The 23,971-nt window shown below is 42.4% G+C and overlaps 1 protein-coding gene across 2 annotated transcripts in view; it reads left to right on the forward strand.

Annotated features, from left to right (window-relative positions):
• The window catches only part of UBAC2 (UBA domain containing 2), a 194,962-nt gene that overhangs the window by 132,640 nt on the left and 38,351 nt on the right, over positions 1-23,971 (forward strand). For both annotated transcript variants that reach the window (XM_040336155.1, XM_040336156.1), the window contains exons 7-8: positions 2,267-2,314; positions 12,415-12,660. In XM_040336155.1, coding sequence (XP_040192089.1) covers positions 2,267-2,314; positions 12,415-12,660 — 294 coding nt within the window. The remainder of the gene's footprint in view (positions 1-2,266; positions 2,315-12,414; positions 12,661-23,971) is intronic.

Consider the following 23,971-nt stretch of genomic DNA (forward strand, 5'->3'; position numbering starts at 1 on the left):
AGCACAAATTCATGTTCTCAGTTTCTGCTTTTTAACTTTTATAAAATTCATATGTTGTATAAACATACGAAACATGGAATTTAATATCTTGTAAGAACTTAATTTAAATACAGTGGAACCTTGGTTTAAGAGCATAATTCGTTCCAGAGGCATGCTTGTAAACCAAATCGCTCTTATATCAAAGCGGATTTTCCCATAGGATATAATGGAAACTCAGATAATTCATTCCACAACAATTTATTCATATAAAAATGATTACGGCAAAACAAAATACAGTAAGAAATGTACTGTAAACATTAAAAAAATTAAACTGCACTTCAAAATACAGTACTGTACAGTATAAATCATGGGTCTTCAAACTACGTCCCTCCAGTTGTTCAGGAACTACAATTCCCATCATGCCTAGTCATGTCTTTGAATGTCAGTGTGTTACAATGCCTCATGGAATGTGTAGTTCTACTACAGCTGGAGGGCCGTAGTTTGAGGATCCCTGGTATAAAGTATACTGTAAAACTAAAACTACATTAATTAACCTACACTTTGAAAATAATTGTGACTGGTATGAGAGAGAGAAGAGGAGAAAGGTGGTTATTGTGCAGGACATCCTTCACTAGCTTTAGCAAAGAAAATATCCAATGACACCTGCTTTGGTCTCCTTTTAAGGATTTGGCGGAAATGTGACATTGCATTGTCGTTAAACAGATTTATCGCTCGCACTGCTACAGCCTTATTCGGGTGGTGCTTTTCTACAAAGCTTTGCACTGTTTCCCACATTGTACACATCTCCCTAATCTCATTTGAAGTAATGGACCCACAAACCTGCATCCAGAAAGAGAAAGATTGGCTCAGTTATACAATATTTATACTTTACAGTACTGTACAGTAGTAAGAATACTGTACTTTAGCTCTGTTGCAAAAGTTTTAGGTAAAAAAGAATGTGCACAGTGTTGGGGAATCTGGTCTTTACCTGCTGTGTATACTGTATGCAGGGAGGTAGGTGCTTTTATATTTACTGTACAGGGTACTGTATTTAGTAGAGCTGGTGTACAGTACACAGTAATGCTGTATGTGGCCACATCTGCTCACAGTGCTTCCTGGAGAACTCCCCTGCTGGTAGAGTCTAAGGGCTAGATTCACATAGATCAGCGGATCTTTAGATCGGCGTGACCCATGTGATTTAAGATCCGCTGCCGCAAGTTTGAGAGGCAAGTGGGTAATTTACAAAACACTTACCTCCAAACTTGCGGCGGCGGATCGTAAATCCCCCGGCGGAATTCAAATTCCGCTGCTAGGGGGAGTGTAGCATTTAAATCAGGCACGTCCCCGGGCCGATTTAAATGCGCATGCGCCGTCCGCGAATTTTCCCAGCATGCATTGCTCCCAATGACGTCGCTAGGACGTCATTGGTTTCGGCATGAGCGTAACTCGCGTCCAGCGCGTTAGAGAATCGGCGTACGCAAACGACGTAAAAAAAAAAAATCGCCGCGGGAACGACGGCTATACTTAACATTTGCTGCGCCTCATAGAAGCAGGGGTAAGTATACGCCGGGAAAACCGCTACGTAAACGTCGTAACAACACTGCGTCGGGCCCGCGTACGTTCATGAATTGGCGTATCTCGCTGATTTACTTATTTCTCAACGTAAATCAGCGAACGCCCCCCGCGGCCATTTTTAAATTGCAGTTAAGATCCGACGATGTAACACAGTTACACCTGTCGGATCTTAGGCATATCTATGCGTAACTGATTCTATGAATCAGTCGCATAGATACGACAGGCCTAAGTCAGAGATACGACGGTGTATCAGGAGATACAACGTCGTATCTCTTTGAGAATCTGGCCCAATATGTCTTCAGGAAGAGCTGTGAGCCGTCATCTCTGGCCACATAGAGGACAAAGCTGTGCTGTATACTGTACTGTGCACTGTGAGGCTTAACTGGTCATATACACAGTGGTTTTGCATTGATGACCAGCGGACGCCTTCAGATTTGTGAGTGTAATTATTTTTTTTTTACATAAAAAAAAAAGCTTGTATATCAAGACAGTGCTCGCATATCGAGGCAAACATTTTTGAAAAAAAGTTGGTCGTCTTTCACAACGCTCGTAAACCGAGGTTCCACTGTAAGTCCATGCTGATGACCTTCTATATCTGAAAAATGTTGACATTTTAGTGACATCCTCTTTATAGAAAGAGCTAAAATTGCTTATATTTTCTAGAAATTTAAAACCAGTTTTATTTTACATTTGTTACATTTCTTTTGTTCAGCTTTTGACCTCAAGCCCGTACATGCTGGTGGTTGCAGTAAGTGGGCTGGTGAGTATACAATTCTTTTACACTGTCCATTTGTTGCATGCCTTCCAAACATCAAACATTTAGTTATTTTTGTTATTTAAGTGTAAAATAATCTGGGTTTATGTACTTTATTGAAACACCAAAGATGTAAGACTCCATTCACACAGGGGCAACACAACTTCCAGCGCGACTTGGGAGGCAACTTGGACTCGACTTAAAGGGTCACTAAAGGATTTTTTTTTTTTTTTTAGTTAAATAGCTTCCTTTACCTTACTGCAGTCCTGGTTTCATGTCCTCATTGCTCGTTTTTGCTTTGATGTTGCTGTAATTCCTCTCTGTTCTGGACACTTCCTGGTTGTCTGTTTCCTGATCACCACAGTACTGGGAGATTTCTCACTGTGGTGACTAATCAAGGAGGTGTGATTACTGTGTGTCTAAAACCCCTCAGCACCAATCCAGTTTCGTTTTGCAAAACCTTCACTGCCCCCTATATGGGCTCTCTGGCTCTGTACATCAGAGAACCAGGAAACAACAGCAAAAACGAAACTAAACTGTAGGTACATTATATGATTGGTTTTTATCTATTTTTAATCCTTTTTAAAAGGGATGAGTTGACTATTATGTCTCTGTACCCTGTAAACAGTCATTTCAGCAAAACATTTTTTTTCCCTCTAAATGCAATTAGAGAAATTTACTATTGCAGAACAGTTGCCTTGTCGACCACCGTGGTCTTGCTGATGAAGGCCTAATATAGTTTTCTATCTCCCTTTTTTTTTTCATCAAACATTTGGATAAGGAAAGGTTTGTTTCAGTGTCTGTCCATAATACAATTATTTTGTACAGATGGAGCAAATCTATGAAGCAGACAACGTTTTTTTTTTAGCAGTTCAGTTTATTTTTTTATTTTTTTTAAGTAAGTAAGAATACATTTGTGCCCTCTAGAAATTCTAATGAAATTGGTGTTAAAAAAAAAAAGAGGAACGTGCTCAGCATAAATGAGTACACACTTTTTGAAAAGTAAGATTTTAATTGCTATCTCAATGACCACAAGTACAATTTACAATTTTTGACCAACAAAACTGAGTTTTGTAGAACATTTGTTTAGCTCCATTACATGAAAGTAAGTTTAATAATATATCAGAAAATTAGTAATAACAAACCAACGTTCAGTATAACTCCCTCAGTGCACACAGAAAGTATAAAAAAAGACAAAAAACAGCTACTATATTGGTGTAAAATATTAAAAAAAGTATGTCCTCTCCGTTGAGAGGCCCAGTAGTGGTCCCGATTTAACCCCTTTCTCTATGTCTGTTGACAGTTTTGTGGTATAAATTTGGGTAACTGTCATACGCTGGTTATACTGTCGTGTCCTCATTGACTCGTACCTGTAACTTGAATTATACTGCATGGACAGATCATACCTGTCTTTCTATTGTATTTTTACTTTGAAATTCAATAAAAACATTGGAAAAGAAAAAAAGTATGTCCAAGTAAAACTGTTACATTAGCAATGCTAGTAAAGGTAATACGGTGCATGTGTGGATGACAATCAATGATAATTAATTGCCCATATGGGTTTAGGACATGAGGAGGGTCCACATATAAATACCATATAATGATGAATATTAAAATAAAATTAGGATAATATCCACAGAAACAGTCCACTAAATAAATAGTAAAAGTCTGTTGTAGCAAAGGGTAAGTGCAAAAGAGTCCATTCATATAGAAGCAGCAGAAGAGATTAGAATCCAAATCTGTAGTAAAACTCCTTCACCACACCACATGTGTTATCACCCTCTAGGTATTCCACTTACCAGATTGCTCTGGGTAAAAAGCCTGTCAGTAGTGAGATTAACACATCTTGGTTTCAATCAATGGCTCGAATTTGTGGGAGTAATTTGTAGTATAGTGTCCCATAGAAAATGTTGATTCTGAAAGTAAAGTAAAGTTTTTCTGACAAATCTGTTGGGGGTGTACTCCTGCTGAGCACTGTAGCTGTCCCTCTCTCAAAGATCCAGATTTGTTGAACTATTTTAGATGGGCATGGGGTTGTTGGTAAAAGCAGACATAAGAAACACAGTTTTACCTCCTCCCTGGCTGCCCACTCCAGGGCTGTACATATGCTGCAGCTGCAATACTTTACACCACAGCACTTTTAACTCTGGGTGCAAACTTTGACAGGCAATAACCGCTATTAAACTCACTTATTGAGTTCAGTGGAGCAACGCCTCAACCAAATGCATTGCTCGTGATTGTAGCATAGTAATGCATTACAGCAGGGCTCAAAATTTCAAGCCCTGAGCTACTAGCCAGGCCTCAAGAGTTACTCGCAACCAGTTGCCCCACCTAATTCATACACTGCTCCACGCCTAATTGCGCCCCTAAACACCCCCTTGTAGATTATCTCATGGAATGACACTGTTAAATGTTTTATGCAGAATCAAGTTACACAATTAAATATTACCAAAAACAACTTTAACAAAATGGGACAGGGCACTGGGGACAGACCAGAGGGACAGGGCACTGGGGGCAGACCAGAGGGACAGGGCACTAGAACTGGATCTCTTCCCCATTCTCTTGCTGTCTCCTCTGCAACTCCCATCCATCCATCCATCCTCTCTCTCTCTCTCTCCTATTCATCTCATCATCAGGAGCCTGTGTGTGCGGCTCCACGTTTGCATGTCCCCACTTCCCCCTTTTATTCAGGCTGGCAGTGAGGAGAGGAGCTGCAGCACAGCGGGAGGGAGTACAATCCAGCACCGCGATCCACACAACTGCACAGCCATTGACACCATAGCACAGCGCACATTGACACCGCACAGCACACATTGAGACCAGTCTGCTCACAGTGCTCAGGCTGAACTGCTGGACACTTACATAGAGCACAAGGAGAAGAAAACTGCACAAGCTAGAAGGCTGCCACTCATGTCAGGGCAACTTTCAGTGAGCGCTGCACTGCCTACCTGGGACACCCGGAGTGGTAATTTTCGCAATCCTCCACCCGACTCATTACTTCCTGCTCGCTGCTCTCCAGCTACATTGGTCGGGGGGAGGGGGGCAGGCTCAGAGAGGTCATACTGTTAGGTCCCATGGCTTAATGAGAATTGTAAGGAGAGCACCTGTGTACTGCTCTGCCTGTGCGCGGCTCACCAGACTACTTTTCCCGAGCATGCACCTTTCCTCTTTGGCCGCCAATCGCATCGGGGCTCTAAGTGTAGGCACAGATTGAAGGGACATTGGTCATGCAGCCCTGTCATCACTCGCCCCCAGCTTAAATCCACTCGCCAAATGCTAGCAGGCGAGTGGAAATTTTGAGGGCTGCATTACAGGGTTAAATCAGATGGTGAGGAGGTGATATAACTTCCTTACTACAGTTGTGCTCAAAAGTTTTCATACCCTGGCAGCAATGGTGAAATTTTGGCATTGATCTTGAAAATATGACTGATTATGCCAAACTACCTTTTATTTAACCGCTTAAGACCCGGACCAATATGCAGGTTAAGGACCTTGCCCCTTTTTGCGATTCGGCACTGCGTCGCTTTAACTGACAATTGCGCGATCGTGCGACGTGGTTTCCAAACAAAATTGGCATCTTTTTTTCCCCACAAATAGAGCTTTCTTTTGGTGGTATTTGATCACCTCCTGCGGTTTTTATTTTTTGCGCTATAAAGAAAAATAGAGTGACAATTTTTTTAAAAAAAAACAATATTTTTTACTTTTTGCTGTAATAAATATCCCCAAAAAAGATATAAAAAAACATTTTTTTTCCTAAAAAAAAATTGCAATAAGCGTTTATCGATTGGTTTGCGCAAAATTTATAGCGTTTAGAAAAAGGGGATAGTTTTTTGGCATTTTTAGTAATGGCAGTTTTAATCATTTTTTTTTTTGTGACTGCGACGTTATGGCGGACACATCAGACACTTTTGACACATTTTTGGGACCATTGTCATTTTCACAGCGAAAAGTGCTATAAAAATGCACTTATACTGTGAAAATGACAATGACAATGGCAGTGAAGGGGTTAACCACTAGGGGGCGCTAAGGGGTTAAGTGTGCCCTAAGGGAGTGATTCTTACTGTAGGGTGGCGTGGCTGTAGGCGTGATGTCAATGATCATCGTTCCCTATATCAGGGAACAGACGATCAGTGTCACTGCTACACAGAAGAACGGGGAAGGTGTGTTAACCGGCGGCAATCGAGTCCCGCGGTCACGGACCTTCGGACAGGGTCCTAAGCGCACCGCCGGCTGCGCGCTTGCGAACCCTATGGCTGGGCTCTTAAAGGCAACCTCCAGGTACGTGCCTGTGCCCAGCCGTGCCGTTCTGCTGACGTATATCGGCGTAAAGGGGTCCTTAAGTGGTTAAAAGAGTTGTAAGGTCTCGGGGTTTCTCACCTCTATGCATTAAGGTGAAAACCCTTCAGTGCTGCAGCTGCCCCCTTTTTTCTTCACTGAACCCAATTATTCCAGCGATGAGCACAAGCCCAGCAGCTCCAGACACTGTCTTGGGTCCTCATTGGATAGATTGATAGCAGCAGGTGCCATTGACTCCCCTCTGCTGGACTCTGGAGCGCAGGACTCGGGAGCGCCCTTGCACGGGTGCCCCCATGGAAATCGGCTCTCTGTGGGGACACTTGCCTAAGAGGAGGAGCCAGAAGCGCCACCAGGGGACCCCAGAAAAGGAGGATCAGGGCCTCTCTGTGCAAAACCCTTGCACAGAGCAGGTAAGTATGACATGTTTGTTATTTAAAAAAACCTTAACAATCACTTTTTTTCAGTTTATGCTATATAGGAGTCTGGTGGGAAATGTAATTTGCTACAATTTTCTGGCACACCCAAGCTGATATTGATCTTTGTGTAAAGAACAAGAACAACGCATATCTTTAAAAAAAGACACTACTTTTGCTCTTTTTACTGCCTCAAAGACTTTCTCACATATATGATTAAGACACTATTAAGACATAGTTTGGGTGCAGTTAGTAAAAGGAAGATATTACTGCATCAAAACAGGAAGCAGCATGTTTCTACAGAATAATACTTCAAAACCCACATGTCCAGCATCTAGGAAACGTATTAATAAGCTACTATTACAAATGGAGCTAATAACATATAAGCTTTAAGTTTGGAATTGCACTCCTTTTTTTCTTGCTATATTGCCTGCATTTTTACGTATTCAAATTTATTGAGCTTCGGTACAGTATTACAATTTCTTAGCATTAATTCACTGCATACCATTTTTCATAGTACTGTGGTGCAGAAAGCAGAAACTGTGACATTGTTGTAAAATATGCTGTTCTAGGGTTTTTTGCTCTGTTTTCCTATCCTTTTTTTTTTATTGGAAATTAATACAACTTTATAGCAGTATTATACATCTAAGACCGCATACACACTATTTGATTTTCTGCAGATTTACCAAAACCATATAATATGAGGTCAAACCTTTAGGCCGTGTACACACGGTCGGACAAAACCGATGAGAATGGACCGAGGTTCAGTTTCATCGGTCCAAACCGACCGTGTGTATAGCCTATCGGTCTGTTGTCCTTCGGTCCAAAATTTTAAAACATGCATTAAAATCGAACCGATGGACCGCTGACCGATCGGGCCAAACCGATGGTTAGTACACAAAAGCATCCGTTCAAAACCCGTGCATGCTCAGAATTAAGTCGACGCATGCTTGGAAGCATTGAACTTTGTTTTTTTCAGCACATCGTGTGTTTTACGTCACCGCGTTCTGTCCCGATCGGTTTTTGAACTGATGGTGTGTACACACATCAGACCACTTCAGCGGTGGACCGATGAAAACAGTCCGTCGGACCATTCTCATCGGATGAACCGGTCGTGTGTACAGGGCCTAAGAGTTCCAATTTGTATGCAATCAGGCAGGCCCTTGCACTCCATGGTTTTGGTAAATCTGAAGACAAAAATCTACAGAAAATCTAATAGTGTGTATGGGGGTCTAAGACATTACCAATATGTTGCCTACTTATTGTGTTTCAAAACAGTTTAGTTTGGTTCCACTTTAGTTATGTCTGTGTAGCATGTGGCATAATGCAATTTATTATAATTACTGTATAGATCAGAGTTTCTCGACCTTTTTTTTTTTTAGTCATGGTGCCCTTTAACCACTTGCCAACCACTGCACGCCGATTTATGTCAACAGAATGGCACGGGCAGGCAAATGGGCAATATCTGTACATCCCTTTGAATATTGCCGCCTATGTGTAGCTCTAATAGCTGTATAAATGTCAATGGTCCCAAAATAGTGTCAAGTGTCCGATCTGTCCACCATAATGTCACAGTCCCGATTAAAAATGGCATGAATCTATCCCCTATTTTGGAGATGCTATAACTTTTGCGCAAACCAATCAATATACACTTATTGCGATTTTTTTTTTTTTTTTTTGTTTACCAAAAATATGTAGAAGTATACATATTAAAGCGGGAGTTCACCCAATTATATATTTTTTTCCCTTTCCCCCTTAGATGGATGCTCGTTTTGTCTAGGGGAATCGGCTAGTTGTTTTAAAATATGAGCCGTACTTACCGTTTTCGAGATGCATCTTCTCCGTCGCTTCCGGGTATGGGTCTTCGGGAGCGGGCGTTCCTTCTTGATTGACAGTCTTCCGAGAGGCTTCCGATGGTCGCATCCATCGCGTCACTAGTAGCCGAAAGAAGTCAAACGTCGGTGCGGCTCTATACTGCGCCTGCGCACCGACGTTCGGCTTCTTTCGGAAAATCGTGACGCGATGGATGCGACCGTCGGAAGCCTCTCGGAAGACTGTCAATCAAAATAGGAACGCCCAGTCCCGCAGTCCATAAACGGAAGCGGCGGAGAAGATGCATCTCGTAAACGGTAAGTACGGCTCATATTTTAAAACAACTAGCCGATTCCCCTAGACAAAACAAGCATCCATCTAAGGGGAAAAAGGGTCATGTGCGGGTGAACCTCCGCTTTAACCTAAACTGTGGAAGAAATTCGTTTTTTTATATATTATTTGGGGGTATTTATTATAGCAAAAAGTTAAAAAAATATTGCCTTTTTTGTGTTTTTTTTTTTTTCAAAAAATTTCGATCTTTTGTTTGTTTTATAGCGCAAAAAATTTAAACCGCAGAGGTGATGAAATATCACCAAAAGAAAGCTCTATTTGTGGAAAATAAAGGATGTCAATTTTGTTTGGGTGCAACGTCGCACCACCGCGCAATTGTCAGCTAATGTGACGCAGTGCTGAATCGCTAAAAATGCTCTTGTCAGGAAGGGGGTAAATTTTTCTGGGGCTGAAGTGATTTAAAAATGTCAGTCTCAAAGCCCCCCAGTCTAAGGACCTGTTCACAGGTGAGATTGGGGGACAGTAAACCATGCACTTGAGTCTCGTTTTTACAACCCCCAACTGCTCCTCTTTTAGGGGCAGGGGCAGCGGCTAGGGTTGTACAAATGCTGTAGCTGCAATTCCTTGCTTTGTGACTGCTGTATGAATTATATACCCTGTTGTTTTTTCAGGTGAGTGGGGCTGTGCTGCAACCACTTGCATTGCATTTAGCTGTGACATGGTAGTCCTGCACTTAAAGTGTTAAACAGGCGATGACATATTGTCTCCTCACTGCCTGTCAGATGCCTCTGAAAAGCAATCCAGGCATGGATTGATTTTCAAAGGAGCGGCAGTCCATGCTTCTTTTGTTAATGAGCTCTAAAAAATCAGTCCTGCTAAGCTTAGAAAAGCAGTTTTGATCGTACAGGATTAGAGAGCAGGATTAAAAGTAATGTCCTGACATACCAACATACATACATACACCACACACACACGTAGTCTTTTTAACAGTTGCATATTTACTGTACCCGCACTGCAGGGGGAACTGTTTAATACTGTCCTGCAAGGGGATGTGAAGCAAGTCGGAACTCGGGAAGAAGCCTCCCCCTTCCACTGCTCTGCATGTCACTGTTCTCCTGGACGAGCTCCCACTGTGAAGGTATACAGTTTGGAGCTCCATTGATCTAAGCTCTGTGTCTATACAAGGCTGAGACTGGAAGAGCTCCAAACTGTACATTGGCCCAATAGGGGCTGGATTCACAGCCTTCTCAACTTCTTAATATAAAACTGCATGCAGGGCACTGGACAAAGCACTAGGGACAAAAAGGAGATGAAATGATTTGATACAGTACACTGTAATCTTACAGATTACATTACTGTATGTGTTATGTTTTTTTGCTGCCGGGCTCCGCCCCCATGTGACGCAACGTTCCCGGAAGGAGCCCGACACACAGAGCATCGGGTGGATGATCCGGCGGAGGACACATCGGGGGGACATCGCAAGATCCTGGTGACGAGGTAAGTATGCTGTACCAGGATTCTGCAATGCAATCCTGAATGTGGCTCAGGGTTACTGCTAATGGTACTGAAATTTAACCTCGAGCCGCATTCGGGAATACAGCCAGGAGTGTTAATGTGTATGTAAAGGTACCCTTTGTCACATTTTATTGCTGTCTGTGTCCTTGTTGGGGAGATCTACCACTCTATTTATCTTGGTGACTATTTTTAGAGAAAATAAAGGAGAAATCCAAAGGTTTAGAGTTTTTATTGGGCCCCTTTCACACTGGGGCAGCGTCGGAGGTAAAGTGCTGCTATTTTTAGAAAGGGTTAAAGCCACCGCAAAGGGCGCTTTGCCGGTGGTATAGCCGCGGTGCCCCATTGATTTCAATGGGCAGGAGCGGTATACACACCACTCTTTCACCGCTCAAAAAGTCCTGCTAGCAGCATCTTTGTTACTGTCCTGCTAGCGCACCGCTCCAGTGTGAAAGCCCTCGTGGCTTTCACACTGGAGAGACAGCAGCGGATGTTTCAGGTCGCTTTGCATGCGCTATTTTTAGTGTTATAGCGCCTGCAAAGTGACCCAGTGTGAACAGGGTTTTAGAGCAAGAGGTGAAGGAAATCCTTTAAAAGAGAAGTAGGGGGTTTAATAAAAATGTATATCCAAGTTATTCAACTAGGTGCTACAGCTGTACTGAAAACTGAGCGATCAAACCCTTCCGATTGCTCAGTTCTCCCCTTAGTCTCAGCAGAGAGCAGGGACTGTAAGGCACTGTCTCTTCTGCACCCCTCCAGCACTAACTGCAATGTGGGACTTTGGATGGGGGGGGGGGGGTGGTTGTCTCAGTCTCCCAGCAGCCTCTCCCAGAGTCTACTGCCAATCCAGTCAATCTAGCACCTTGACCAGCTGAGTGATGTCAGCCAACAGCAGACTTTCGCCCGCTGTTGGCTGAAAATGGGTCACAGGGGTGCAGAGCAAACATCACTCCTGGGATCCACAGAAGTAGTAGAGCCAAAAAAGCTTTGGCCATACTTCTCCTTCAATGGTAGAGACAGCTGTTACTGTGACATCTCTGTAAGATGGAAATTCTGTTCAGTTTCCTCTCGGTTTCTGTAAGACAGGAAGTGAATTGAAATCTCCCCAGCGGAACACAGAAGGCAAATAAACAACCGTTGGGGGCTTTAACCCCTCCCTATTCTATCTAGAATTGGATTGACATATGTTTTAACTTTTCAGATAAGATTTCATCTAGGTGTACTATGTTCTTTTTTTGGGGCTTACACGGATTTTCATTGTGAGAAGGGGCAGTAAAATGGAGCCATTTTTAAATGTCTTCATGTCCATTTTTAATTATAAATCATACACTTTTTAATATATTTTTGATAACATTTTTACACAAGTGATATCCTTTACATGTTTATCTAGAACTAAAGCATTGAATACTATGCTATGTCTTTTTAAAGTATTTTTTTATGTGAAATTCTTACCTTTCCAAAACTTTTTACCAGCGCAATTAAAAAATCACTAAAGGTAAAACCTTTTTAGTTTTGGATACATTGACGAGAGATTTGAACTCTTGTCTGTGCCCCTGTTAGGGAGATTCTCACCCCCTCTGTTGTGATGAAAAATATTTAGCACTCATAAGTCAGCAAACTGGCATAACTGGAATAGCATAGGTAGCAATGTAAACCTGACAGGTATTCTAATCCATCTCCATCTCCAAAACTGAAAAAAAAAAGTTTTACATTTATGTATATGTTAAAACTAGACAGAGATTTACCTTTTTTTCCTTAATTGCATTTGTTTTTTTATTTCAGATTTCAGGCTTTTTGTACAAGAAAAATGTTTTGAGTGTTCAGGAGGTTCTTTACATCCCTAACAACTTGGCAGAAATCTTCTCCCATACTGTAGAGCCAATATTCTCAACTGTCGAGCCTGTCAGCGAGGCCAGTATTGGGATGGGAGCAACTGTTGACATACAGAGGCAGCAGAGGATAGAGCTGCTGGACCAGCAAATGATGCTTTCACAAATCTCCCAGCTGGGAAGACGACGACAAGAGCAGGTACAATGCTTTTCATAGTGAGATGTTTGTTAAATGTATTAACTTGGAAAATTGAATATACTATACCATATAATAGTGAAATTATAAAAGGAGCACAAGTGCACCAAGATCACCCAGTGCATCATTTATACCACTAAAGTTCTCCCTTAAAAGGAACTCCAATTTTGTGGATTTATTTTTTATGAGGCACTGTTTAAATCATATAGCTATAATCAATATCACTCAATGGTTTACCTGAATCCTATGTGAAGGAAGACCTGATTTTCATAACTTCACTTGTTTTGTGTCTGTGCTCACTCCTCGACTTTATTCAGATTTACTGACTACATGCTAAACCGTGCAGGAAAGGCTGCTCTCATTGCATTATTCAAGATATTGTTTTTCCTGGTTTAAACTTTAGCTGGGCTAAGAGCATTGATTATTCTTAAGCAATCTGCAAAAAAATTGAATGTCTTAACTTTTCTTTATATAAATTATATTGGGATCATATAATATGGTTGAAGTAAATGCTGCAATATACAAGCTAATAAATATAAACTAAATTATTATCCCGAAAGATGTTTACGGATTCCCTCTATCTATTGCATAAATGGATTGAGTTGTGTACGCCTATAATTAGCTAGTCTACCAGAGTATGCTAGGCCTAATCAAACCGCCGTCGGAACAAGACAGGCAAAACAAGCAACTGCTTGGGGCCCCGAGCTGGCCAGGGGCCCCCAAGCAGGAGCCCGCACGCCTGTCCAGTCTGGCTGTGGCGCCGCAGAGCGGGGGGGCGCCAAAGTATCCTGATCATCGGTCCTGAGTGTGCAGCCTACCGCCCCCCCCCCCCCTCGCGCCCGCGGCACTAAGTACATATTGGCACCATATTCCTTCCCCGCCCCCCAGCGCGCCCACAGTAGTGTGCATATTCCCGCCCCCATCACAAAGTAAATTTGCAGCATATTCCCTGCCCCCTGATGCGCTCGCGGCAGTGTGCATAAGCTATAGCTAGCTTCTTTTTCCCCGAACCACGGCAATGTGTATATTGGCTTTTGCCAATATACATATATATATCCTCCTTGAGGATATTGTTTTTACATGTCTATACACAATAGCTGTACTAATGTTTTGTTGTGTACTGTCATGCATCAGATGTAATTTATATATTGTGATTTTGTGCCATGCCGCAACTCATGTTCTAATTATGTACCCCATACCCAATTTTTTCCTTTGACATTTTATATGTGAAATATTTTTTTTATTACATTGAACTCATTTTTTCTAATTGAGCTGCCAAAAAACCCCACTTGGGAAAACACTCTTTGTTGTCTATACAGGGGTGACCAGCATACTTCTCTCCACTCCATGTGATCTGTCCCTTCTATCCATTTTAACATATGTGTCCTCTATTAGCTGGAACTCCTACCCATAGCCTTGCGTTGCTGTGTTGATAGGTTAGTGGCTATGCTCCACCAAATATTCATAATCAGCCTCTTTTTGATGCATCTGTGAAGGATCCTTTGGTTTGTGGAACGTCTGCACAGAAAGCATCCTCTAAGGAAGCATTTTTAAGGAGAGCATCTTTTTGGTGATTTTTCTGGCATCTATGTCATAGAAGTGATGGGAGATATGAGCACTTTCTTACCCCAGAAGAAAAAGGCACAAGCTCCTGTAGGCAAGCATTCGATTCTTGAAAGGAGGAAGGGTTCCTTTCATTTCTCTCAGGCCTCTGGGTACAAGTCTAAGTCAGGCTCACTTTTCCACTGTTAGACCTGAACCCCCAAGCCTACCAAGTTTGGGAAAAAGCCCTCCTCACAATTGGTGGGTTCCCCCATTTGTCAGAGTGAGGAAGGACGCTTGTTCGCTTTGGCAGCCATCTGGTCTCAGGATATTTCAGATGTCTGGGTCCAGTAAGTCATATCCAGGGACTACAAGCTAGAGTTTTGGTTTCTGCCTCCACGCAGCTTCATGCTGTCAAACTTGCCATCCTCCCCATAAAACGACATAGATATTTTCACTGTTCTCCAGCAGCTTCTCCCGCAGGGTGCCATTTCCTCTTTCCCATGAGAAGCAGGGGTTTCGGGGGTTCTACTCAACTTTGTTCACAGTTTTTAAGGCAAAACGAGGCATTTACCCCATTCTGGGTCTGGTGATTTTTAACCGGTTTCATTTGAGTTCTGCATGGAATCCGCCAGGTCAGATATTTTAATTCTACTGAGGTATCTTTTAGCCTCTGTGGATGGATGGATGGCTACTTGCACATCCCTGTCCTCCCTCCATATTGATGATGTTTGTGTTTTGTTGTGGGCACACAACAGTTTGTTGAACACCCCCAAAGACATGTTGGAGGAACAATCAGTCCAGACCTTGTCATCCAAAGTCCATCCGACAGTGTAGACCCTGCAGAGGTTTGGTTGCATACGTAATCTTCACCAGACCTATCACTTGGAGTGTCTGGGCCTTATTCTGGATCTGGCCCTATCCAGGGACTTGTTCCTTCCTGACAAACCCCTGGGCGTCCAATCCCATGTTCAGACGCTATGGTCCAGGAGATGCCTTCCTATTTGCTTTTGCAAGAGGGTCTTGCTACAAGGCTGTGCCATGTGCCTAGTTTCACTGCAAACCGAAGCAGCTTAACATTTGGGCTTGTGATCAAAGCGGAATTACATTTTTTTTTTTTACAAAACAGGATGCCGATTTGGCTCCCAGCAGGGGTCCTGTGCGTCCTGGTTCTCCGTTTTCAGGTCCGATTTCAGCCCGAATTTTGGGCTGAATTCGAACCTGAAACGGACCAAAAGACACACTGGGCTCCTGTGCAAATTCGAACCGGAGTTGGATCGGAGGTATGTGAACTGGCTCCTTCGAGAGCCATTCACATTCTACTGCTAGAATGTAGAAGCCTAAAACTTCAGCGCGACTTGCAAATGACTTCTGTAATGCATGTCAATGCCAGTCGCCTGAAGTCTCTCTGTGGAGCGACTTGTCTCTCCTATATGGGCAGCCTGCCCTAGGGAATAAAAAAGCGGTTGTTGTAAAAAAATACACTTTAATGAATAAAAAAAAACTAAACAGTATAGTTAGCCCATTTTATTTTCGTCCAAAAGTTTTGAATACCTGTTTTTGTGTATTATTAAAGCGGAGTTCACCCGAATTTTTTTTTAACCTTAGATTGATGCTCATTTTGTCAAGGGGAATCGGCTAGTTTTTTTTAAATCGAAGCTGTACTTACCGTTTTAGAGAGCGATCTTCTCTGCCGCTTCTGGGTATGGTCTTCGGGACTGGGCGTTCCTATTTGATTGACAGTCTTCTGACAGGCTTCCGACGGTCGCATCCATCGCGTCACGAGTAGCCGAAAGAAGTCGAACGTCGGTGCGGCTCTATACGGCGCCTGCACACCGACGTTCGGCTACTTTCGGAAAATCGTGACGCGATGCATGCGACCGTCGAAAGCCTTTCGGAAGACTGTCAATCAAATAGGAACGCCCAGTCCCGCAGCCCATACCCGGAAGCGGCGGAGAAGATCGCTCTCTAAAACGGTAAGTACAGCTTCGATTTTAAAAAAAACTAGCCGATTCCCCTTGACAAAATGAGCATCAATCTAAGGTTAAAAATGTACTTTTCGGGTGAACCTCCACTTTAAAGATATCGTTTTTTTAATCTAAGTTATACATACAAGTGCACTGATTGGAGGCTTGTTGTGTTTAATAAATGTTTAAATTTAAGAAATTTTCTGTATCACTTCTTATTACTTGCTTTCACATTGGAGCGGGCAGGCGTTGACAGTAAAACGCTGCTAGTTTTAGCACCGCTTTACTGTCATTTTAGCCAGGCTTTTGGACCACCAGCGGGGCGCTTTTAACTCAGCTAGCGGCCAAAGAAGGGGTTAAATGCACCCGTGTAGCGCTGCTGCGTATTCGCTTTGCAGGCGCTTCGACAGCGTTGCCCATTCATTTAATTGGGTAGGAGTGGTATAGGAGCAGTATACATCGCTCCAAAGATGCTGCTTGCAGGACTTTTTTTTAATGTCCTCCCAGCGCATTGCCTCAGTGTGAAAGCACTTTTACACTAAGACTGCAGGGGAGCCATTTTTCAGGTGCTTTACAGGTGATATTTTTAGCCCAAAAGAACGCCCCAGTGTGAAAGGGGTCTAAGTGTTAGATTTTATGAGATGAAGGGGGGGGGGAAATCAGCCTAACATATCGGCCCCCAAAAAAATGGCATCATATATCCGTCATCGGCCGCCACGATTTCTAAATATCAGCATCGACCTGAGAAAAACCCATATTGGTCAACCTATAGTAATAACTGCAATACATTTTTATAAACCTATGAATGTTTCTTGGGTACTGCTATAGTCTCATGGGGAGGGTACACTATTAATATACTTTAAAAGTAAGATTGTATTAAAGATGATGGTGCTACTAATTTATCTCTAATGTCAACCTTCTCTACAGTGAAAGATGAGTTGGCCTTCCACAAGCTTTAGGTCTTTCTTAGCAGATATGAGACCCCTGCTCAACCTGATCTGTACCCAGATCCTTTATCTCTGTGCTGTCAGCTGTAGGGGTTCCTCAGAAGGTGGCTCTTGTAGGGAACTTACTTGCCCCACTTCTCCCCAGCCAAATTCATCTAGTGCATGGGTGCTCAACCTGTGGCCCTCCAGCTGTCGCGGAACTACAAGTCCTATGAGGCACTGCAAGGCTGACAGGTAGAAGCTTGACTGTCCAAGGAACAGGCATGACGTGACAACTGCAACAACTGGAGGACCACAAGTTGAGCACCCATGATCTAGGGAGTAAGTTCAGCAGAAGAAAATGTCCTCTACTTTAGGGGAAAACACTGCCTGTGTTTTGTTAAGAGTAGGAGGAGGAGGAGGATGATTCTTTGTGAGAATAATAATGCTTTATTCCCAGGCAGTAGGGGAACACAGTAGACTAAATCTTCAAGGGTTAAGTGTCCTTAGATATAGATGTCATTTTAAGGGCTGTCTACTAGGCACTTGACATATAGGAGAAGGTGTTTGTTTTTTTACATATTAGCATCCACTAAAGCTTCAAAAAGGAAAAGGTCGAGAATAGTTTTTCCAGGAAAACTCTACTGTAGGCTTAGAAAACTCATTATTTACTCAGCCCTCGTTCACACAATCCCAAAGCCCAAAACGACGCTGCCCGCACACTGTTTTGATTGCAGAGCTATGCGGCAGTGGTTGACGTGATAAATATGTTATTACATCACACAGCTCCTTTTTGTTGAACTTTATTTGAAGTGTACCAAGTGACTTTTCAGTCATGCCACTGCACAGTAGCGTGGTGTGCTGCGATTGCTGTGTGGTGACTGCAGACCTTTTAGCTCTGAGGAAAGGGGTTCTCCCCTGAAACGCGTCAGCCCTAGCCACGGTCACGGATCGAAACAATATCGTGTTATGCCGATGGTGTTGGTTCTTTGCTGCATTGTGATTCAAGGCCTGTTTTTAACACTCCTTTTGTGAGTATTATGATTTGTTTTTATTTATTTAATAAAATCCACCAATCAGTATCACACTAGGTCGGTGCGCCCTCCGTCTTTCCTTTTTTTGTTTCCTTTAGTTTTATGAATTCCAACGATTCAGAGGAGGGCTGCAAGACTTTGGAAGATACCTTTTAATTGAGTTGCTATTGAGTTTCACCTTTTCTTCAAACATCTTTCCAAAAAATACCGGAGCGCAGGAGATTTGTCTTTGTTTTGGTGACATGCAGTACCATCCAGAGTGGTGCAACATTATGCAAACCGTTTGCATAAAAATTGCGCAGCTCTGCAATACAGTAAAGCACTGCATTCTGGTCTGAACATGACACAGAAAACTATTGTTTTCTGTGTCGTCGCAGAAAGTAACTTGCTTTTCCTCTGTAAATATATGGGAGGGTTACATTCACAAATCCTTGCCAAACACATTCTCTTGAACAGATATCTGTTTCTTTGGGTAAATCTACAGCTGTTGCAGTAGTCCTAAGGTATTAGGTTGTACTTCACATGTAGGGCCCAATGCAGAGTATCCTTTTGTTCTGGTTTTGCATGGAGAGTCACATTTGTCTGCATGCTTACACTGTTACCAGGACTTTAGGTGGTTTAGGATCAGTATTTACAGAGCAGCCTGTGGCTGTATTTCACCTTTGCTTACTGCCAACCTGTGGCTGTATTTCACCTTTGCTTACTGCCAACTGTAACCTATTGGGGTACTCCAGAAATTGGATGTTTCACAGCTAGTGACTGGGTTGTATATATGCTACAGCTTAGGCCTTGCATAGATTTTTTCATGGCTTCTAAGCTGTGTAATTTGCATTCATTGCCCACTTGTAGTAGGGGTCCATGTTCAATGAACTTACTATAAGTATTATTACAAGTTGGTGGTTTTATTGATTGTCTACACCAATTCTCTGGCCATATGTATCATACAGTGTATGTTTTCTGGATCTATTAACATACCTTACATTGGTATCGGGACCCTTTTAAGACTATTTTATGTAAGGTCTTGTACTACGTGGCAGCATTTGTTGTGGTAGTTGTGGAGAGAGTTTGTTTTTAACACTAGGACCTTTACATGTTATTTGTTGTTCTTGTGCACTTTTAGTGTTATCCATCTAGACCACAATATTACACCCGTACGTTACTTCCTTTTGTAGTGGATATGACAGTCTGTTACAGAGAATTGGAACATTTATGTAATCTTGTGTGCTTGCACTACAGGACTTTTGTAGTGCTGTAACCAATAAATGTTTCAAAACTAAACCCTTTTACATGTGCTTTACTTATGAGCTCTGGTGGTATCCATCTTGGACAGCATTTTTATACTCCTTCATAGTTTCCCTTTTTGCTGAGCCCTGACACCGTGGTCAGTTAACGTGCCTCAATCAGCCGCTGTCTCTCCTGTCCACCTCTGTCTCTCCTGTCTGCCTCTGTCCTCTCTCCCTTCCTGTCTGTCCGCTCTGTGTCCGTGCCCACCCCTCCTGATGCTAAAATGAATGTTGTTTTTTTTTTTTTTTTTTACACCATCCCCTTTGTTTATTAATGTAAAGTGCTCCAGTGTCTGTGTTTTATAAAAAAAATGCATCTATACCTGTTTACAAAACACTGATCGGCGCGCAAGTGATCCGCTGCCTCTCTCCTCCTCCTCTCCCGACTGACGTCAGGGCGGATTCTCTGCCCCGCCCACTGCAGCTGTCAGGCCAAGAGGGAAGAGGTGGTCGGGTCACATGACCGCCGATCGACAGGTATATAGCTGCATTTTTTTTATATAACAGACACTGGAGCACTTTACATTAATAAACTGAGAGGCTGGTGTGCATTTTGCATAGTGGGTTAACAAACACTTTAGGGCGTTATGTTTCAATATATTTTTTATTAAAAATGCATAAGAAAAAGGTTACAAACAATACACCAGCCGACATGATAGGTTAACAAAATGGACAAATCAATCTGTGAGTTGCATAAAGAAAACCAAAACGGCAGATTATAACCTCTAGCAACATACATTGCTACTAATAAGGCACCAGTTGGTTGTAACATTGAAAATGTTGTGAACGTTTTTTTATTGTAAATGCATTTAAAAGAACAAAAGGATAGAAAAGAAAGTAAATAAAACACAATATAACTAGGCTAGGCATGAAGCCGATACAGTCTTGAGGTTACAAATACTAATTTATCCTAGTTTGAGCATGCTAGTCAAGCCATAGTTTCCAAAGTGAACTCGTGGCTTGGTATCTTCCAGAAGAGGATGCAAAGAGCAACTCATAGGTGGCGTGAGTGTGTATGATTTGGGTTATTTCAGTAATAGAGGGGTGTTGGGGGTCCCTTCAGTGTCTTACCATAGATAGACGGGCTGCTAATAATGTGAATTACCAATATCTTTATTTTATGTGGCATAGATTCAAGGTCTAGGAAAAATAGTGCCGTTCCTGCTGACTTTGGAATTGCCAACGTAAAAATTTGATCCACCGGAACACCACTACCCAAAAGAAGGAAACAGCAGGGCATGTACAAATGATATGGTGAAGTGAACCTGTGGCTCCACATCCCCTCCAGCATAGTGAGGAGGTTTGTGGAGCAAATTTTTAGATTTTGTATGAAGTTGGGTACCAGCGCAGTATGAACTTCTGGGTAATTTCCCATAGATAAATATTTGTGGCAGTGTAAGTTGCGCGTAGTGCTTTTTGTCATTTTCCAGGGGGGTATGTCTTCCCAAGGTCAAGCACCCCCACTTTTAAGGGTGTCGACTTGAGAAATATGCTTTTATTGTTCATTATATTGTAAAATAGGCATATACCTTTGATATTGAAATTAGAAGAGGTGTAGAATTGCACCACTTGCCGTGGTAAGGATATTTTTGGGAGTAGGTTGTGTTGGAGGAAGTGTATAATTCTTGTATAGCAATAAAGATCATGAGACGGAAGCTCAAACTACTAGGGCTCTAAAAGTTTTAGTTGCAGGGCCCACCTGTAGGTCATCCACTAAGTGATTTCCTTTGCTTTGCCAGTGTGATAACTTTAACGCATTTTATGGAATGTCTTGTGCTTGCATTGCTGTACTTGCAGCAATTATATACTTTACAGTGGGGAAAATAAATAATTAATCCCTTGCAGATTTTGTAAGTTTGCCCACTTGCAAAGAAATGAAGGGTCTATTATTTTTATCATAGGTGTATTTTAAATGATAGAGACAGAATATCAACAAAAAATCCAGAAAAAAAAACACATAAAACAAATGCTATACATTTAAGTTGCAGCTCAGTGAGTACAATAAGTATTTGATCCCCAAGCAAAAAATTACTTGGTACTTGGTGGAGAAATCCTTAAAGGCAAGCACAGAGGTAAGATGTTTCTTGTAGTTGGTGACCAGGTTTGCACACATCTCGGGAGGGATTTTGGTCCACTCTTCTTTACAGATCTTCTCTAAATCCTTAAAGGGGTTGTATAGGTACATTTTTTTCCCTAAATGGCTTCCTTTACCCTAGTGCAGTCCTCCTTTACTTACCTCATCCTTCGATTTTGCTTTTAAATGTCCTTATTTCTTCTGAGAAATCCTCACTTCCTGTTCTTCTGTCTGTAACTCCACACAGTAATGCAAGGCTTTCTCCCTGATATGGAGTGCTGTGCTTGCCCCCTCCCTTGAACTACAGGAGAGTCAGGATGCCCACTGACACACAGCTCCTTTCTCTATCTGTAACGTAGAGAGCGTTCTGACTCTCCTGTAGTCCAAGGGAGGGGGCGAGCATGACACTCCACACCAGGGAGAAAGTGTTGCATTACTGTGTGGAGTAACAGACAGAAGAACAGGAACTGAGTATTTCTCAGAAGAATTAAGGACATTTAAAAGCAAAATGGAAGGATGAGGTAAGTGAAGGAGGACTGCACTAAGGTAAAGGAAGCTATTTAGGAAAAAAATAAATTGAACCTTTACAACCCCTTTAAAGACAGATGAGCACTTTTGGGTGGAACTCCATTTTAATGTTTCTTGGCTTTCTTTTGGCAACTTGAAGTTTCAGCTCCCTCCTATAAATTTCTATAGGATTAAGCTCTGGAGACTGACTAGGCCACTCCATAAAATCTAAATTGTAAAATTGTAGCATAATAGCCATTCTAGATATTTGCATACAGCAGCAGGTGTTATAACCTGTCTTTATGCTATACTGTCATTATGACAAATCGCAAAACAAGATTTGTCAGGAAATGGTCTACAGCTTCCCTTCTAAGTTTAAAACCACAGACATCTTATTAAAGGTGTTCCAAACACAGACGATTTTCGTGTACGTTTTGTACCTGCCACTGATTTAAAGGAAAAAAAAAATGAACTTTACATATTTCCCCAACGTCTGACTAATTTACGAAGCGAGGCAAGCGCCTCCCTGTCTCTATACAGAAGCCAGTTCATGAAGGCAGTTTGAAATGTACATCCTGCCAAAAGTTTATTTTTTATTTTTTCCATTTTGTACAGAGTGAGACATGGTCAGAAGTTGAACCCCAATTGGGTTTTTACCATTATTTGGAGCTCGCTTTTTGTCGTGATGACAACAGTCGTACCAGACCGAAAGGAAAATCTGTACGGCTTTCCCTACTCTAGTAAATTTACTGCATGTGCGTATATGTGTGCACAGGGGCCCTAAGGGGGATGAGGCTGGCCCACAGTGCTTTTCTTCACTGGACACAGTGTCAGTGGTAAACCCAACAGGGTTTCTAACCCTTCCTACAATATTCATATAATACTGTGTTTTTCAACTCCAGTCCTCAAGGCACACCAACAGGTCATGTTTTCAGGCTTTCCATTATTTTGCACAGGTGATTTGATTAGTTTCACTGCCTTAGTAATCACCACAGCCGTTTCATCTAAAGGAAATCCTGAAAACATGACCTGTTGGTGTGCCTTGAGGACTGGAGTTGAAAAACAGATATAATATACCGTATTTATCGGTGTATAACACACACTTTTTCACCCTGAAAATCAGGTGCAAATAGTGTGTGCGTGTTATAAGTCGATACTTCCATTTGTGCTGCCTCAGAGGGGACGTGGAGGGGGCGGGACAAGCACCGTCAGATTACATACAGCGAGAATCTCCTGTTTTACTCAGCGGCCATTGTAATAGGAAGTCCCGTCTCCTAGGCCGGCATTGGACCACTTTTCTGTCTATTATGATAGAAGCCAGTCAAGGAGGGCGGGGCTTTGTATTTAAGAGACCGCCAAGTAAACAGGAGATTCTCTCTGTAATCTGATGGCCATCGTCCCGCCCCCCCTCCCGGACCCTCCGAGGCAGCAGTAATCTGAGGTGAGGCTGCAGATGGGCTTTGATCAATCTGCAATGATGGACAATTGTGAGGCTGCAGATGGGCACTGATCAGGCTGCTATGATGGACACTAAAAGGCTGCATTGATGGGCACTGACCCTTCTACGTAGGAGAAGGGTCAGGGTGAGTATGAGGTAACTCTCCGTCATCCAGTTGTCTATCTGAGTGAGGCATTGTTCTTATACAGGATATTGGTTCTCCTAATAAGGCATTATCTGGGGTGTAATATGTAATGTAATACATGAGAGAAAATTATGTCCACTTTTCTTTATCGTACACCGAGCCTTTATCTTTACATAATGGGTTAAAGGTCACAAGTGGCGATTGGAAACTGGCACAAACAATTGAAGACAGTTCCTACTCCATTAAACCCCTCCCATCAGGGAAGCACCTCAGTTTTTTTTTTGCCAGTGTCTAAAAGGTGTTTGACGTGCGAGGATGTGCCAAGAATAGCTCTGCTAAAGCACCCTCTGGGGGAGAAGGAGTTATGCTTTGGGACCCATGCAAGACGCTAATAGTTA

Source organism: Rana temporaria, chromosome 2 (genome assembly GCF_905171775.1).
Source record: "Rana temporaria chromosome 2, aRanTem1.1, whole genome shotgun sequence".
In the NCBI taxonomy this organism is placed as follows: domain Eukaryota; kingdom Metazoa; phylum Chordata; class Amphibia; order Anura; family Ranidae; genus Rana; species Rana temporaria.